Consider the following 16,972-nt stretch of genomic DNA (forward strand, 5'->3'; position numbering starts at 1 on the left):
CAGGGGGATCTGGTTGCTCACTCTTTCATAGTTGTGTCTGGCACAGCAGGGCTCCTCCTCTGCTTTTCTTTTCTGACCCATCACTTCTCTCCTCCCCTCTCCCTTTCTAGCATCCTGCAGACACAGAGGAACCAAACCTTCACTGTTGAAGAGTCCTTCTCTGTTTGGGTAAGACAGGAAAGCCTGCCTGGCACGTAAAAGAGCAAAAGTCGGAGGGAGGCATAGTCCTAAATCCAACCAAAGTTTTCTCTGGGATTCCTTCTTTCCCCTTTCATTTGCCTGGTTCCCAGCACTCCTTTTCCTCTTCTGAAACCTCACAAAAGTCTTTCAATGGGGAGATAACGGTCTGGTTGTCCTTCCCCCTTCCCATTTCTTCATTCCTGTTCCCGCCAACTCTAAGGGGGCTGCACTTCCCAGAGAAGTTAATCCAGCCGGGAAGAAGTCAGATGCTCCTTCTCTGAAGAGGAATCAATTCTGTTGAAGGGACTGGTCCTTCTTTCAGAAACTTGAGGACTGACAACAGGCCTGACTCAGAATGCGGTCGTCATTCTGGAAGCATGGCCTAACCATAGTTCTCAGGTTTAAGCCCTGGTCTTGGCATAATAATAATTCTGTTCCCTCCATTCACACATACACCAAACCTCTTCAGGGTTTTCTACGTAGATAAAACTGAAAAAGTGGTCTATTATTCCCTTTTTATGGGGCACGTGACTGTACAGCTTGCCTGGCTGTTTGGCATTAGAAAAGCTTTTCTTTGAAACTGGGTAAGATATTTATGAATTCCATTCCTAGGATTCCTCAGAAGAACAGGGGACCCACGATGATTTGGGCAGTGTGCCAGAGGAAGCATTTATGCCTTCTCCCCATCCAACCAGGTAATCTATTTGCTGAGGTTTTGGTGTTTCGGGGGCTGGACTGAGAACACACAACCCGCCCAAAGCCTGGGTCACAGTACATATGGGCACCTTGATGAGCACGTAGCTGCTTCCGGCTGCTGCTTTGCTCAAGGCTGGGTGTTATGAGAGTGGATCTAGAAGTCACAGATGACAGCGGGTCAGTCACTAAATAAGAGATCCAAGAGTATCCGAGGCAGGAGATCTGGTGCCTCTCTTGGATTATTGGGCTGGAGGGACCCATAGTTTGCAGGGCTGTTCTTGTCTTTCATGTGGTGGGTTCTCTCTTCTAGGATTCCGGAGCCGAGAGAAGGCGCCTTCACTAAAGATGAGTCTCCCTCTCCTTCGGTAAGGAAAGAAAGGCCAGAAACCTTGTTATGGTGAAGGATGACAAACACCTTAAGGAGCAAGGAAGCCTTGGGTTTAACACTTGATTCTCCTTGACAGGATTCCTTAGAAGATATAATCAAGAGCCTGGAGAAGATGGAGAGGAAGCCCATGTTCAGTTCAGAGAGGTAACGTACATTTAGCCTAAAGACACCCAAGAATCACAGCACGTTCCCTAAGAAGTAGGGGTGGCATTTTCAGTTCAGATAAGGGAGAGGCTGACTTTCTGAAAAGTCCAAGGGTAATGATTCTCTTATAAAGCAAGGCTAAACCCTTTGCTTTCATGTTTCGTATAGATAAGAGTTTTCAGCAGCTGTTTTCTGGGCCCAGTGGATGCTCAGTGGAACTGGAGGTCCAGAAAAAAAAGGGAGACAAGTTAGGCACGTGCTGAAAAGGGGATCCAAGATATTTCTAAGCAGAAGAACTTGGTCCCTATTCTCACGATGTTGGGTGAAAAGGACCAATTCACTGCAAGGTCTTCGGGTCCTCAATGAGTGGTCACTTTCTTCTAGGGTCTCCGAGCGACAGGAGGATTCATTCACCATGGAAAAGGCTCTCTCCCCTTCGGTAAGGAAGGAGAGGGCAGAAACGGTGTATCAGGAAGGATGTCAAACACCCTGACCTTAAGGGGAATCCCTTTTTTCCCCAAAAGGCTAAGCTTTACTCACATTAGAATGGCAAACTCAGCTAGCAAAAACAGCCCTAACAGGCCTGTTCCTGCTCTAAGTGTGGGCTAATCTTGCTTCAGCCTTAGTTTGGGGAGCAAGGCAGCCTTGGCTTGAACACTTCACTCTCCTTGATAGGATTCCTTAGAAGACCTCATCAGGAGCCTGGAGCGAGAGGAGTGGTAGCCTTGGTCTGTGACCGCAAGGTAGAGTATCCTTATCTAAGGAAAGCTGAGCTAAAGGACGTCTGAAGCCACTCAGGGGTTGCCGCCCCTTCGGAAGAAGAATGACTAAGAGGGTGGGTGGCAGGTGGCCTTTTCATTTTAGAAGGTATCCCTCTGCGTACGTCAGGCTGTAGATTTCTACGCTGCTGAGAACAGCCATCGTAGAAATGTACAAACGTGGCCTTTGAGAAGGGGCTGTGGTTCAAATGTAATCTCTGGCATGGGGGGGGGGGTTCAAATGAATCTCAATATTCAGGACATCACTAGCTCTTCTCTCCTTTTCCAGGCCTTGAAGAAATCTGCGGAGCAACCAGGACCCTGCAGCCTGGCGACTTGCTCCTGAGATGAAGGGTGACCTCCAGAAGGCTTTCTCCCTGCTCCTGTCCGGACACAGGATGCTGCAGACAGGTGAGGAAAAGAGCTGGAAGAAAACAAAGTCTTCTCCACTGAAGAGGCTCTCTAGTGAGGTGTAGGGCAGAGTTTGCTTTAGACAGGGCCTCCATGGAAGGGAAGGGGGTTAGATGTAAATCACAGCGTAAGCTAATTAAAAAATAGAGAAGGAATAAACAAATATGTTGCTTTGTTTTTTACATCTCCACTTAGATGAGAAATTATGATGTGAATTTTAATTTTTACTTTTTTATTTTTAGGAATGAGGTCACCATGAGTGAAAGGACAGTTCAGCTGCACCATGGCTAAAAAGGGAAGGTATCTGGAAGAGAAACGATGTGGGTGGGCTGCTCCACCTCCTGACCCAGGGAAGCCCTGCCCTTAAGTCTCCAGAAGGCTCTTTCCTCCCTACCCTCACTTTGCAGGGTGCGGGATGGTGCCTCCTCACCTAATGGCCTGGAAAGATCATGAAGCTCCAGACCAGCAGGAAACGGGCGAGGGTTTTCTCTGCTGAACATGAGCAAGGAGAATTGGCCCCAACAGCAGAGGAAGGTCCTGTTAGCAACATCGGTCAGGAGGTGGGGCACCACCACCCCATCGTTTCTCTCCTCGTCCCCCACAACTCCTTCCCTTCCAGGCCTGTGTTGCCATTGCATATCTGGAGCAGTGGCAGCACTGAAAAGGCAACCTCTCCAACCCCTTTCCCCAGCCAGGCTGTTCTGCTTCTCCTCCCCTTCCCCTCCAGCTGCCTCCAAACCTCCTTCCTCTGTTCATTTCCCCCTTTCTCCCACCCCGCTGGTTTCTACAACCTGCTCCCGGGGTGAACTGAGCTGTTCATGGGGTTTCGCAGCTGGAATGGCAAGGGAGGAGGAGCAGGAGCATCCTTGCTGACACTGTTTGGTTCTTGCCACAGGTCCGCCTCTCCCCACCATTCGAGAAGTCAAGACCTGGGAAGAAGAAAGAAGAGCGGCAACTTTCCCCCCCACCCGGAGTGTTCCTGCTTTGAGGTTCAGTGAAAGAACCTCCCCCCTTCCTTTCCCTTGTTAAGTGTCTTTTCTTGCTATGGACATTTGTTAGCTGCCAGTTGATGGGGCTGGGAAGGAATTTTACCCACATTTCCTATTTTTCCTAAGCAATGTGGGGTTTTTGCCTTCCCCATAGCAACCTTCCCTCAAATTATTTTAAATTATGTAATACTATTTTTCTCCCCCTGAAATGTTAAGAACAATGGTGAATGAATGTATTTCCTCAACTTTATTATAAATGTGTATTTAATAAATAAATCATACTGTTGAATTAGTCACGTGTAGTATGTTTTTTTTCACAAGACATTCCTTCCTGTCTCAAGATTCATCAGAACATCTAATCCAGTCATTCCAAAAGCAGAACCTTCTCAGCATGCTTGGGTTGCAATTCCCATCTTTCCTGGCCATTGAGGCCGAAACTGTGAGGGCTAAGTCAGAGAAGGCTGGGCTACCTTGGCTGGCTGCAGCTCTCCAGGGTTCTAGATTTTATCTTCCGTCTTCCTTTCCATGGGAAAGGATAACAAGGACATGTTTAAACTACGTGGTCTTTCCAAGTCTTTCTATGGATTTGGCAAGCTATGAGAAGGGCGTTGGTGGCTTCTTCCCCTTAGGTTCAGCCATTACAAAACCTCGCAGGAGATTCCAATGAGGTTCCCAGTCACTGCTGTGAGTTCCCTGGGGTGGGATATAACTGACAAGCCTAGGAAGTTTTGTTCTCAGGATGGGAACTGAGCAATGCCTTTTTCTTAACTGGTCTTTTCTCAATCCAATTGCAGTATATTTTCTTTCAGATACACTCATCGATAACCCAGCAAGTTGGATTTTACTCTGATTTTAAGCAGTGCTCATAAGTGCTTGCTTAGCCCATTAGCTGCTCTGTGTTCCAATCTTTGAAATGAATGCTACATCTTTGCCCCTTTTATAACTGGACAGTGTTGGTTGTAAACTGTCCAGAGTTACCCTGAGCCAGATGGGGGTTGTATAAAAATCAGAGAGAGGGAGGTACAAAGAGAGAGAAAGAACCCCCTGTGTGCATGTGAAAATGGACCTCAGTCCCCCAAAATACTCAGTGAAATATATAGTTAATCTTTAAAGTGACACAATGTATTCCTTCGATATTTGGATTGCTTTTGTTATGTATATTTGCTCTATTTCCCATCAAAAAAGGTCCCTGTAGGATTACACCTGAGAGAAGCAATTTTGAATTCCCCAGGGAGATTTGTGATGATCCGAGACCTAAGATGGAGGACCAAACCTTCCAGATAGGAAAAATCTGTGGATGAAGGCTGATAACACTGTACCATTTTAATGACCTCAGTATGATTATCTAACATAGACATTTTCTTACATCTAAAGACACCACAAAACTTGTAAGGACAGTATGCATGTATGTTTTTATGTATGTATGTGTGTGGGTATTTATTTATTTATTTATTTATTTATTTATTTATTTATTTATTTATTTATTTATTTATTTGATGGATCTGCTGCCCAATTAGTGAACACAGACTACTTGGGGCTCTTTAGAGAGTAAAAGAGAAACCACGCACATTCCCATATGACCAAAGTTACTATCTGGAGCTCCTTCAGAACTGGTTTTACCCATATCCTTTCCCCCAACTACAGAGATCCCATAGGCAGGCCGTGATTTGAGCTAGGTTTCCATAGTTGGAATATAAGAAGAGCCCTGCTGGATCAGGCCAAGGGCTCATCTAGTCCAGTTTCTGGTATATCACTGTGGCCCCGCCAGATGCCTCTGGAAGCACATGAGACAGCTAGATCCCTGTCTCCTGATACCTCTCCCCTGCGTCTGGCATTTGGAGGTACCTTTCTTTGAAACCTGGAGATTATACATCCCCATCACGGCCTGTAACCTGAGATCGACTGTTCCTCTAGGAATCTGTCCAATCCCCTTTTAAAGGCATTTAGGGCAGATGACATCACAACATCCTGCGGCAAGGGGTTCCACAGACTAACAACATGCTGGGTCAGGAAATATTTTGTTTTGTCTCTTCTCACTCTCCCAAAACTAAATTTGAGTTGATGTCCCCTGGTTCTGGTATTGCGTGAGAGGTTAAAAGAGCTTCCCTCTAACCACTCTATGCATCCCCTGCATACTTTTATCTCAGTCATGTCCCCACTCAGACACTTTTTCTCTAGACTAAAGAGCCTAAAATGCTGAAGCCTTTCCTCAAAAGGAGGTGCCCAAGCCCAGTCATCATTTTAGTCGCTCTTTTGTGCACCTTTTCCAGTTCCGCTATAATTTTTTTGAAGTTTGATGACCAGAACTGAAAGCAATATGAATTACATGACATATTCTCATTGTGAAACAGATGTGATCAGATGGATGCAAAGGAACTAGCCTGATCATACTGGAAAAGGTAGCTTTGTATGCCATATTTTATTGTGGTATTTTCGCTTCTTGATCTGTGGATTAACTGTATTGCATTTTATTTTTACTTCCATGTATTCTTTTAGTTGACTGTAAACAGCACAGACTAGTGCATCTGCACTAATGGAGTGATATACAAATTGAATAAAGAGATAAAGAAATCGGATAGGCCTGTTCCTTGGGATGTCACAGAGAGGCAGCCTCCTCAAAGGGGGTGGTCCCTTTTGGTAACAATGCCATCTGTGTGCATGTGCGTGAGAATTTGAGAGAGTGTGTTTTTGTGTGTAAGAGGAAGAAGATGTGGATTTTCTGCAACCCTTCATAAATAAATATTTTCTTACAACACATAGATGGCCAGAGAGCCTGCTCCTATGCAAGTAAACACTACTAGTATTCTTACATCCTGTTCATTTCACTTTCTCAGCCAAACACTCTGAGAATGGATAGTGAGTTCTCAGACTTTAAATTCAATTGACATCCAAAAACAAAGCTTCTTCCTGCTTGGGAAACCCTAATTTAAATTACCATGGGTTTTTTAAACAAACAAACAAACAAACAAACAAACAAACAAACAAACAAACATGATATTTCAAGTTTTGATATGTAAAATCCTTCTTCCTCAGGCTATACAGCACCCCTTCATGTTTAATTTCAGTTCTTTCTACATTATGGGAGACCAGTCACAAAACAAAGTGGCACTGGGCCATTTATCAGACACATTTTTGTGACCAAATTGCAGGAAGAAAGCCTTTGACTCTCCCAGAAAGAAAGGAGCCACAGGGACTTCTAAAATCCTTGTAAGATTACTCTGCACCCCCCTCCTGAAAGCCTTCTGGCAGTTTCTGGTTCCTGGGCTCTATTGGATAAACGTCTGAGGGATTGTAGCGGGACATGTAAAAACTAAGTCTTTAACACTGTTTGTTTCTCCATTTTTGAAGCCATCTTTGTCTGTGGGCAACTTTGCATGCGTTGTCAAGAGTGCATGTTTCTATTTGTCCGAATGCTTCTGCCAGACGCACAGGAGCCAGGCCGGAAAGGGAGCTGGCAGCCTCCATGGCCAAGCTTGGCTCCAAAGGGAGAGCTCTTTTCTGTTTGGACTCAAAGGCTGGCCAAGACTGCTCGGAACTCCCAGACCTTAGGTGTTTACCTGGTTGCCAAGGCAACCAGGTTCCGGGCCGGTCCTGTGTTGCTCAGTCCCCTAGTGGACTTGGTGGCAGTTGGAAGCTCCTCCGAGGTCTTCTGGCTGGGGGTGTTTGCTTGCGCCCGTGTGCCGTCCCTTCTACTTGGGTGAGACCAAGTCCTTGAGCCCCTGGAGATCATGGCTCCTCGTCTGAGAAGAAACAGAGTAAGTTCTGGCCGCCTTGGGAAGGGGGGTGGGCTGGAGCTCCCCTTGATATCTTGGGGGGAAGGGGAGGCCCTATGGAGAGGGGACAGAGCCAGGTGCCTTGACTTGCACCCCAGACTTATCAAGATACTGTCCTGAGAAGAACTGTTCTGAGCAATAAGACCAAGGAGGGTTGGAGCAGCAGACTTGGTTCTGTGCAGGAAAAAGGATACACGACCCCCACACTCCTTACAACTGGCCCCGTGAACAAGGGGTTTGGCTTCAGAGTTCTAAAGTTAAACTCCAAACAGCTTTTTCCAGATTTTGGAAGAGAAAATCTTTTCAGTGGATTAGAATTCTAACCTAGAAAACGAAATGAAATGTGCAAATAGAAAATATCAATCTTCTCAATACAGTCAGGTACATTGTGCCAAAAAAAGGACAGGCTTTGTTCTCTCCCCAGCCCTTCTCCCTGGGGAACACCCTCCCCTCTGCCCCAAAGGCTCCCAAGCAGATTCAAGGGGCAGTTGGAAGGCACAAATCTATTATCTGATGCTTCTTATTTTGAGGCACCCTCTGTGCACTTGGGGACAAGGAGATGGTGGGTGATGGACGTTTTAGGAGGGCCTGGCCTGCACCCACACCCACACCCCTGCCATCCATATCCTCTGCTCTCTTCTGCAGAAAGCCAAGTGGTGGCGACTGCTGTGTTGCTTCTCCAGCACCACAAAGGAAGAAGAGGCTCCTGAGGCCCCTCCTGCCAGGTAAGGTGACAAAATCAGGTCCCTGATCCCAAGGGGCTTCCAAGCAAACCTGGAACAGCAAATGAAGGAACTTGTCGGGCTGAGGGGGAGAGAAACATAGAGAGGAAATGAAGAATGTGGGGCAAAAACACTTTCTCGTACTTGCATAGGCACGGATTAAGGAATAATTCAGGGTCTCTAGAGCATGTGCTTAACCCTGGTCTAGAAGCAGTGCTCCCAGAAGTGGTGAAAGGCATCAGTTTCTCATGGAATTTGTTTTTCTTGACTTATATATGCAATCTTTGAGGAGCTTAGTTTCAGCCTAATAACCTAATGGGGCTTAATTTGAAGGCCTGATTGCTGAGACTAAAACAATACTACCAGAATGTGCTAGCAAAACATAAACTTTAGAAAGGTATATGGCTGGCTCATGTGGGCATGCTGGGCTGCAGAAGGGCAGAGTCCTGCGAGGTTTTCCTCACGGATTCCTTGCCTTACAATTGCAATTTGTGGATTTCCTCCTTAGTCCACCAGAGCCTACGAACGTGACCTACGAGGTTGAAGAAAACTCCAGCCCCCGGGTAAGAAATGAAGGGATGTCCCCTGGTAGAAAGGGGGGATGGGTGGTGGGCAGTAAGAGTAGTCACGATGCCGGAGGGCACCATGGAGTATACTTTGCTCCCCCGCCCCTCCGGTAACCATGAATGTAATCCTGGCTGGGACAAGGGCAGGCTTGGCTTTGACATGAATTAAGTAACACCCACATGATTTTGATTCCTAGGATTTCCTCAACAGCGAAGGCACTCTTAATAATATAAGGAGCATCAATGATGAAGACTGCATCCCTACCCCCACATCTGACATGTAAGCTATGTTTTTTTTTTTTTTTTTATCTTGGAAGAGTTGAGTGTGTAATTTCAGGGAGCAACAAAATAGAACTCCTGGCTTCTTAAGGATGAGCAGTGTCCTGGTGGATTGAGCGTCCTTATTCCCACTTACACCCTTGCCCTGCTTTAATCTCTTTTTGGACTGAAAGCAGATCCAGTTCCAAGTATTCTGTTGGGTTGTTTCAATTCCCGGCCCACCTTCCACTTTGCATAAAACTGGAGGAAAACTGGATGGAGAGTCCAGCAGGGTTATCCACGCCCTTTTCTTTCCTTATGATTTCATTGCCTTATGTTTGCACTCTAGGACTTTCTCCCTCAGTGCATGGGAGCCAAGGAGGAACGAGACTTATGATGTGGAAGAGAGCTCTGGCCCCTTGGTGAGAAATGGAGGCTTGTGCGCTGGATGAAAGGCAGAGGTTGGGGTGGGGTGGCTGGATAAGAGGAGCCAAAACATCCAGCTGAAAAAGGCTCTAAGACGGTCTAATTCGGTAAAGGTTGACCCCCGCATGCCCTGAGTACAGCCTTGGGCAGAGCCTGGGGTAAGCTTAATTTAAGGGAAATTAGTGAATTAACACACTCACCGTTTTGGTTCCTAGGAATACCAAGACCAGCAGGACACCCTGGATGATGTGAGCAGCATCAAGGATGAGGAGTGGTTCCCTTCTCCCAATTTGGCCAGGTAGGCCCTTCTCAGGTAGGGGAAGGGTCAGGGAGGGCATCCGTTTTTGCAAGAAGTCTGTCCCACTTTGGTCACTTCACTTTTTAGGGATTGAGGGGGTGGATTCTCAAAGAACGTTAAGCCAAGCCCTCCGCCTTGTTGTGGATCAGCATCCTGCTGGTGCCCTTTGTTCAGCTCCTCTCACTTGAAGCGTTAAATGTGTCTGCTGGGTGTCCTGGCACCAAGACGCTCTGCTCCCACCTCCCTATATTTGTTACCTTTTGGTCAGTAGAGAAAAATTTGTCCTTGGGTTCCTTCCGCACTCTGTTGAGAGGGAACCAACCAGAAAAGGAATCTGTCCGCTGGCAGAGGACACAAGGGAAACAAAAGTAGAGAGATACCCTTGCTTTCTTTGACTGCTCCTTCAGACAGTGGTAACCAAGAAGGCTCATACATCATCACAGTAATGTTGCACAATAAGAGGCAATAACCCTCTCCGTCTAGTGTCTAACTTGTTGTGTTGTCTGAAGCCTCCCAGTATTTCCTTGATTCTCATGGCAAAATTAGACCTTGGCCTGGGACAGAATTCATTGTCTCTTTAAGGACGGAGCAAATGATATCTTCTCTGTTGTCTTCCTGGCATCTTTCTCAGCTTCCAGGGGGATCTGGGTGCTCACTCTTTCATAGTTGTGTCTGGCACAGCAGGGCTCCTCCTCTGTTTTTCTTTTCTGACCCATCACTTCTCTCCTCCCCTCTCCCTTTCTAGCGTCCTGCAGACACAGAGGAACCAAACCTTCACTGTTGAAGAGTCCTTCTCTGTTTGGGTAAGACAGGAAAGCCTGCCTGGCACGTAAAAGAGCAAAAGTCGGAGGGAGACATAGTCCTAAATCCAACCAAAGTTTTCTCTGGGATTCCTTCTTTCCCCTTTCATTTGCCTGGTTCCCAGCACTCCTTTTCCTCTTCTGAAACCTCACAAAAGTCTTTCAATGGGGAGATAACGGTCTGGTTGTCCTTCCCCCTTCCCATTTCTTCATTCCCGTTCCCGCCAACTCTAAGGGGGCTGCACTTCCCAGAGAAGTTAATCCAGCCGGGAAGAAGTCAGATGCTCCTTCTCTGAAGAGGAATCAGTTCTGTTGAAGGGACTGGTCCTTCTTTCAGAAACTTGAGGACTGACAACAGGCCTGACTCAGAATGCGGTCGTCATTCTGGAAGCATGGCCTAACCATAGTTCTCAGGTTTAAGCCCTGGTCTTGGCATAATAATAATTCTGTTCCCTCCATTCACACATACACCAAACCTCTTCAGGGTTTTCTACGTAGATAAAACTGAAAAAGTGGTCTATTATTCCCTTTTTATGGGGCACGTGACTGTACAGCTTGCCTGGCTGTTTGGCATTAGAAAAGCTTTTCTTTGAAACTGGGTAAGATATTTATGAATTCCATTCCTAGGATTCCTCAGAAGAACAGGGGACCCACGATGATTTGGGCAGTGTGCCAGAGGAAGCATTTATGCCTTCTCCACATCCAACCAGGTAATCTATTTGCTGAGGTTTTGGTGTTTCGGGGGCTGGACTGAGAACACACAACCCGCCCAAAGCCTGGGTCACAGTACATATGGGCACCTTGATGAGCACGTAGCTGCTTCCGGCTGCTGCTTTGCTCAAGGCTGGGTGTTATGAGAGTGGATCTAGAAGTCACAGATGACAGCGAGTCAGTCACTAAATAAGAGATCCAAGAGTATCCGAGGCAGGAGATCTGGTGCCTCTCTTGGATTATTGGGCTGGAGGGACCCATAGTTTGCAGAGCTGTTCTTGTCTTTCATGCGGTGGGTTCTCTCTTCTAGGATTCCGGAGCCGAGAGAAGGCGCCTTCACTAAAGATGAGTCTCCCTCTCCTTTGGTAAGGAAAGAAAGGCCAGAAACCTTGTTATGGTGAAGGATGACAAACACCTTAAGGAGCAAGGAAGCCTTGGGTTTAACACTTGATTCTCCTTGACAGGATTCCTTAGAAGATATAATCAAGAGCCTGGAGAAGATGGAGAGGAAGCCCATGTTCAGTTCAGAGAGGTAACGTACATTTAGCCTAAAGACACCCAAGAATCACAGCACGTTCCCTAAGAAGTAGGGGTGGCATTTTCAGTTCAGATAAGGGAGAGGCTGACTTTCTGAAAAGTCCAGGGTAGTGATTCTCTTTTAAAGCAAGGCTAAAGCCTTCGCTTTGGTGTATGATATAGACAAGAGTTTACAGCAGCTGCGCTCTGGGCCCAGTGGATTCTCAGTGGAACTGGAGGTCCAGAACGAGAGGGAGAAATGATAGTCATATGCTGAATGGGGGATCCAAGATATTTCAAAGCAGAAGAACTTGGTCTCTATTCTCAAGATGTTGGATAAGATAGACCCATTGTCTGCAGGGTCTTCGGGTCCTCAATGAGTGGTCTCTTTCTTCTAGGATTCCAGAGCCAAAAGAAGGTGCCTTCACCGAAGATGAGTCTCCCTCTCCTTCGGTAAGGAAAGAAATGCCAGAAGCCTTGTATCACGAAGGATGACAAACACCTTAAGGGGCAAGGAAGCCTTGGGTTTAATACCTGATTCTCCTTGCCAGGATTCCTTAGAAGAGATCATCAGGAGCCTGGAGAAGATGGAGAGGGAGCCCGTGTTCAGTCCAGAGAGGTACCATAAATTTAGCCTAAAGACACCCAAGAATCACAGCACCTTCCCTAAGAAAGAAGGGTGGCCTTTTGAGTTCACATAAGGGAGAGGCTTACATTCTGAAAAGTCCAAGGGTAATGATTCTCTTATAAAGCAAGGCTAAAGCCTTTGCTTTCATGTTTAGTATAGATAAGAGTTTTCAGCAGCTGTTTTCTGGGCCCAGTGGATGCTCAGTGGAACTGGAGGTCCAGAAAAAAAAGGGAGACAAGTTAGGCACGTGCTGAAAAGGGGATCCAAGATATTTCTAAGCAGAAGAACTTGGTCCCTATTCTCACGATGTTGGGTGAAAAGGACCAATTCACTGCAAGGTCTTCGGGTCCTCAATGAGTGGTCACTTTCTTCTAGGGTCTCCGAGCGACAGGAGGATTCATTCACCATGGAAAAGGCTCTCTCCCCTTCGGTAAGGAAGGAGAGGGCAGAAACGGTGTATCAGGAAGGATGTCAAACACCCTGACCTTAAGGGGCATCCCTTTTTTTCCCAAAAGGCTAAGCTTTACTCACATTAGAATGGCAAACTCAGCTAGCAAAAACAGCCCTAACAGGCCTGTTCCTGCTCTAAGTGTGGGCTAATCTTGCTTCAGCCTTAGTTTGGGGAGCAAGGCAGCCTTGGCTTGAACACTTCGCTCTCCTTGATAGGATTCCTTAGAAGACCTCATCAGGAGCCTGGAGCGAGAGGAGTGGTAGCCTTGGTCTGACACCGCAAGGTAGAGTATCCTTATCTAAGGAAAGCTGAGCTAAAGGACGTCTGAAGCCACTCAGGGGTTGCAGCCCTTTCTGAAGAAGAATGACTAAGAGGGTGGGTGGCAGCACAGCCAGACTGTTATTTTCATTTGAGGAGGTAGCCCTCTGCGTACACCTGGCTGTAGATTTCTATGCTGTTGAGAACTGCCATAGTAGAAATGTACAAACGTGGCCTTTGAAAAGGGGTTGTGGTTCAAATGTAATATCTGGCATGGGGGGGGGTTTCAAATGAATCTTAATATTCAGGCCATCACTAGCTCTTCTCTCCTTTTCCAGGCCTTGAAGAAATCTGCGGAGCAACCAGGACCCTGCAGCCTGGCGACTTGCTCCTGAGATGAAGAGTGACCTCCAGAAGGCTTTCTCCCTGCTCCTGTTCGGACACAGGATGCTGCAGACAGGTAAGGAAAAGAGCTGGAAGAAAACAAAGTCCTCTCCACTGAAGAGGCTGTCTAGTGAGGTGTAGGTCAGAGTTTGCTTTAGACAGGGCCTCCACGGAAGGGAAGGGGGTTAGATGTAAATCACAGCGTAAGCTAATTAAAAAATAGAGAAGGAGTAAACAAATATGTTGCTTTGTTTTTTACATCTCCACTTAGATGAGAAATTATGATGTGAATTTTAATTTTTACTTTTTTATTTTTAGGAATGAGGTCACCTTGAGTGAAAGGACAGTTCAGCTGCATCTTGGCTTAAAAGGGAAGGTATCTGGAAGAGAAACGATGTGGGTGGGCTGCTCCACCTCCTGACCCAGGGAAGCCCTGCCCTTAAGTCTCCAGAAGGCCCTTTCCTCCCTACCCTCACTTTGCAGGGTGCGGGATGGTGCCTCCTCACCTAATGGCCTGGAAAGATCATGGAGCTCCAGACCAGCAGGAAACGGGCGAGGGTTTTCTCTGCTGAACATGAGCAAGGAGAATTGGCCCCAACAGCAGAGGAAGGTCCTGTTAGCAACATCGGTCAGGAGGTGGGGCACCACCACCCCATCGTTTCTCTCCTCGTCCCCCACAACTCCTTCCCTTCCAGGCCTGTGTTGCCATTGCATATCTGGAGCAGTGGCAGCACTGAAAAGGCAACCTCTCCAACCCTTTTCCCCAGCCAGGCTGTTCTGCTTCTCCTCCCCTTCCCCTCCAGCTGCCTCCAAACCTCCTTCCTCTGTTCATTTCCCCCTTTCTCCCACCCCGCTGGTTTCTACAACCTGCTCCCCGGGTGAACTGAGCTGTTCATGAGGTTTCGCAGCTGGAATGGCAAGGGAGGAGGAGCAGGAGCATCCTTGCTGACACTGTTTGGTTCTTGCCACAGGTCCGCCTCTCCCCACCATTCGAGAAGTCAAGACCTGGGAAGAAGAAAGAAGAGCGGCAACGTTCCCCCCCCCATGGAGTGTTCCTGCTTTGAGGTTCAATGAAAGAACCTCCCCCCTTCCTTTCCCTTGTTATGTGACTTTTCTTGCTATGGACATTTGTTAGCTGCCAGTTGATGGGGCTGGGAAGGAATTTTACCCACATTTCCTATTTTTCCTAAGCAATGTGGGGTTTTTGCCTTCCCCATAGCAACCTTCCCTCTAATTATTTTAAATTATGTAATGTTATTTTTCTCCCCCTGAAATGTTAAGAACAATGGTGAATGAATGTATTTCCTCAACTTTATTATAAATGTGTATTTAATAAATAAATCATACTGTTGAATTAGTCACGTGTAGTATGTTTTTTTCACAAGACATTCCTTCCTGTCTCAAGATTCATCAGAACATCTAATCCAGTCATTCCAAAAGCAGAACCTTCTCAGCATGCTTGGGTTGCAATTCCCATCTTTCCTGGCCATTGAGGCCGAAACTGTGAGGGCTAAGTCAGAGAAGGCTGGGCTACCTTGGCTGGCTGCAGCTCTCCAGGGTTCTAGATTTTATCTTCCGTCTTCCTTTCCATGGGAAAGGATAACAAGGACATGTTTAAACTACGTGGTCTTTCCAAGTCTTTCTATGGATTTGGCAAGCTATGAGAAGGGCGTTGGTGGCTTCTTCCCCTTAGGTTCAGCCATTACAACACCTCGCAGGAGATTCCAATGAGGTTCCCAGTCATTGCTGTGAGTTCCCTGGGGTGGGATATAACTGACAAGCCTAGGAAGTTTTGTTCTCAGGATGGGAACTGAGCAATGTCCTTTTTCTTAACTGGTCTTTTCTCAATCCAATTGCAGTATATTTTCTTTCAGATACACTCATCGATAACCCAGCAAGTTGGATTTTACTCTGATTTTAAGCAGTGCTCATAAGTGCTTGCTTAGCCCATTAGCTGCTCTGTGTTCCAATCTTTGAAATGAATGCTACATCTTTGCCCCTTTTATAACTGGACAGTGTTGGTTGTAAACTGTCCAGAGTTACCCTGAGCCAGATGGGGGTTGTATAAAAATCAGAGAGAGGGAGGTACAAAGAGAGAGAAAGAACCCCCTGTGTGCATGTGAAAATGGACCTCAGTCCCCCAAAATACTCAGTGAAATATATAGTTAATCTTTAAAGTGACACAATGTATTCCTTCGATATTTGGATTGCTTTTGTTATGTATATTTGCTCTATTTCCCATCAAAAAAGGTCCCTGTAGGAGTACACCTGAGAGAAGCAATTTTGAATTCCCCAGGGAGATTTGTGATGATCCGAGACCTCAGATGGAGGGCCAAACCTTCCAGATAGGAAAAATCTGTGGATGAAGGCTGATAACACTGTACCATTTTAATGACCTCAGTATGATTATCTAACATAGACATTTTCTTACATCTAAAGACACCACAAAACTTGTAAGGACAGTATGCATGTATGTTTTTATGTATGTATGTGTGTGGGTAGGTCGGTATTTATTTATTTATTTATTTATTTATTTATTTATTTATTTATTTATTTATTTATTTATTTATTTATTTATTTATTTATTTGACAGATCTGCTGCCCAATTAGTGAACACAGACTACTTGGGGCTCTTTAGAGAGTAAAAGAGAAACCACGCACATTCCCATATGACCAAAGTTACTATCTGGAGCTCCTTCAGAACTGGTTTTACCCATATCCTTTCCCCCAACTACAGAGATCCCATAGGCAGGCCGTGATTTGAGCTAGGTTTCCATAGTTGGAATATAAGAAGAGCCCTGCTGGATCAGGCCAAGGGCTCATCTAGTCCAGTTTCTGGTATATCACTGTGGCCCCGCCAGATGCCTCTGGAAGCACATGAGACAGCTAGATCCCTGTCTCCTGATACCTCTCCCCTGCGTCTGGCATTTGGAGGTACCTTTCTTTTAAACCTGGAGATTATACATCCCCATCAGGGCTTGTAACCTGCGATCGACTGTTCCTCTAGGAATCTGTCCAATCCCCTTTTAAAGGCATTTAGGGCAGATGACATCACAACATCCTGCGGCAAGGAGTTCCACAGACTAACAACATGCTGGGCCAGGAAATATTTTCTTTTGTCTCTTCTCACTCTCCCAAAACTAAATTTGAGTTGATGTCCCCTGGTTCTGGTATTGCGTGAGAGGCTAAAAGATCTTCCCTCTAACCACTCTATGCATCCCCTGCATACTTTTATCTCAGTCATGTCCCCACTCAGACACCTTTTCTCTAGACTAAAAGAGCCCAAAATTCTGAATCCTTTCCTCATAAGGAGGTGCCCAAGCCCAGTCATCATTTTAGTCGCTCTTTTGTGCACCTTTTCCAGTTCCGCTATAATTTTTTTGAAGTTTGATGACCAGAACTGAAAGCAATATGAATTACATGACATATTCTCATTGTGAAACAGATGTGATCAGATGGATGCAAAGGAACTAGCCTGATCATACTGGAAAAGGTAGCTTTGTATGCCATATTTTATTGTGGTATTTTCGCTTCTTGATCTGTGGATTAACTGTATTGCATTTTATTTTTACTTCCATGTATTCTTTTAGTTGACTGTAAACAGCACAGACTAGT

The 16,972-nt window shown here is 46.1% G+C and overlaps 2 protein-coding genes and 1 long non-coding RNA gene across 4 annotated transcripts in view; all 3 read left to right on the top strand.

Annotated features, from left to right (window-relative positions):
- Positions 1–2,131, top strand: part of LOC140706422 (uncharacterized) — a 98,335-nt gene extending 96,204 nt beyond the window's left edge. The window contains exons 7-12 of the mRNA XM_078393071.1: positions 111–168; positions 793–875; positions 1,187–1,241; positions 1,341–1,408; positions 1,793–1,847; positions 2,084–2,131. Of these exons, the coding sequence (XP_078249197.1) occupies positions 111–168; positions 793–875; positions 1,187–1,241; positions 1,341–1,408; positions 1,793–1,847; positions 2,084–2,131 (367 nt within the window). The remainder of the gene's footprint in view (positions 1–110; positions 169–792; positions 876–1,186; positions 1,242–1,340; positions 1,409–1,792; positions 1,848–2,083) is intronic.
- A 326-nt stretch (positions 2,132–2,457) lies between these two features.
- LOC144588858 (uncharacterized) lies at positions 2,458–3,860 on the top strand. The gene is made up of 2 exons (XR_013544591.1): positions 2,458–2,577; positions 2,820–3,860. It is a non-coding gene; the product is annotated as an uncharacterized LOC144588858 (long non-coding RNA).
- Positions 3,861–6,194: 2,334 nt separating this feature from the next.
- On the top strand, positions 6,195–16,488 carry LOC140706348 (uncharacterized). 2 transcript variants are annotated; one of them, XM_078392332.1, is made up of 17 exons: positions 6,195–7,321; positions 7,985–8,064; positions 8,570–8,624; positions 8,825–8,907; positions 9,235–9,307; positions 9,527–9,609; positions 10,355–10,412; positions 11,037–11,119; positions 11,431–11,485; positions 11,585–11,652; positions 12,035–12,089; positions 12,188–12,255; positions 12,640–12,694; positions 12,931–12,998; positions 13,312–13,433; positions 13,676–13,993; positions 14,329–14,716. In XM_078392332.1, the coding sequence occupies exons 1-14, from the start codon at positions 7,295–7,297 to the stop codon at positions 12,976–12,978; spliced, it is 891 nt and encodes a 296-aa protein (XP_078248458.1). In that variant the 5' UTR covers positions 6,195–7,294; the 3' UTR covers positions 12,979–12,998; positions 13,312–13,433; positions 13,676–13,993; positions 14,329–14,716. The 2 variants fall into 2 exon arrangements, with proteins under 2 accessions (XP_078248458.1, XP_078248457.1); XM_078392331.1 differs by having other exon boundaries at positions 13,676–16,488.
- Positions 16,489–16,972: the final 484 nt, after the last annotated feature.

Source organism: Pogona vitticeps, chromosome 4, assembly GCF_051106095.1.
Source record: "Pogona vitticeps strain Pit_001003342236 chromosome 4, PviZW2.1, whole genome shotgun sequence".
Lineage (NCBI taxonomy): Eukaryota > Metazoa > Chordata > Lepidosauria > Squamata > Agamidae > Pogona > Pogona vitticeps.

Excerpts from the sequence above, each read along its gene's own strand:
- LOC140706348 (XM_078392331.1), top strand. The coding sequence starts at position 7,295 with ATGGCTCCTCGTCTGAGAAGAAACAGA. Across the intron at positions 9,308-9,526 it reads AAGAGAGCTCTGGCCCCTTG|GAATACCAAGACCAGCAGGA; the intron begins GTGAGAAATGGA and ends TTTGGTTCCTAG. Across the intron at positions 11,653-12,034 it reads CCCATGTTCAGTTCAGAGAG|GATTCCAGAGCCAAAAGAAG; the intron begins GTAACGTACATT and ends TCTTTCTTCTAG.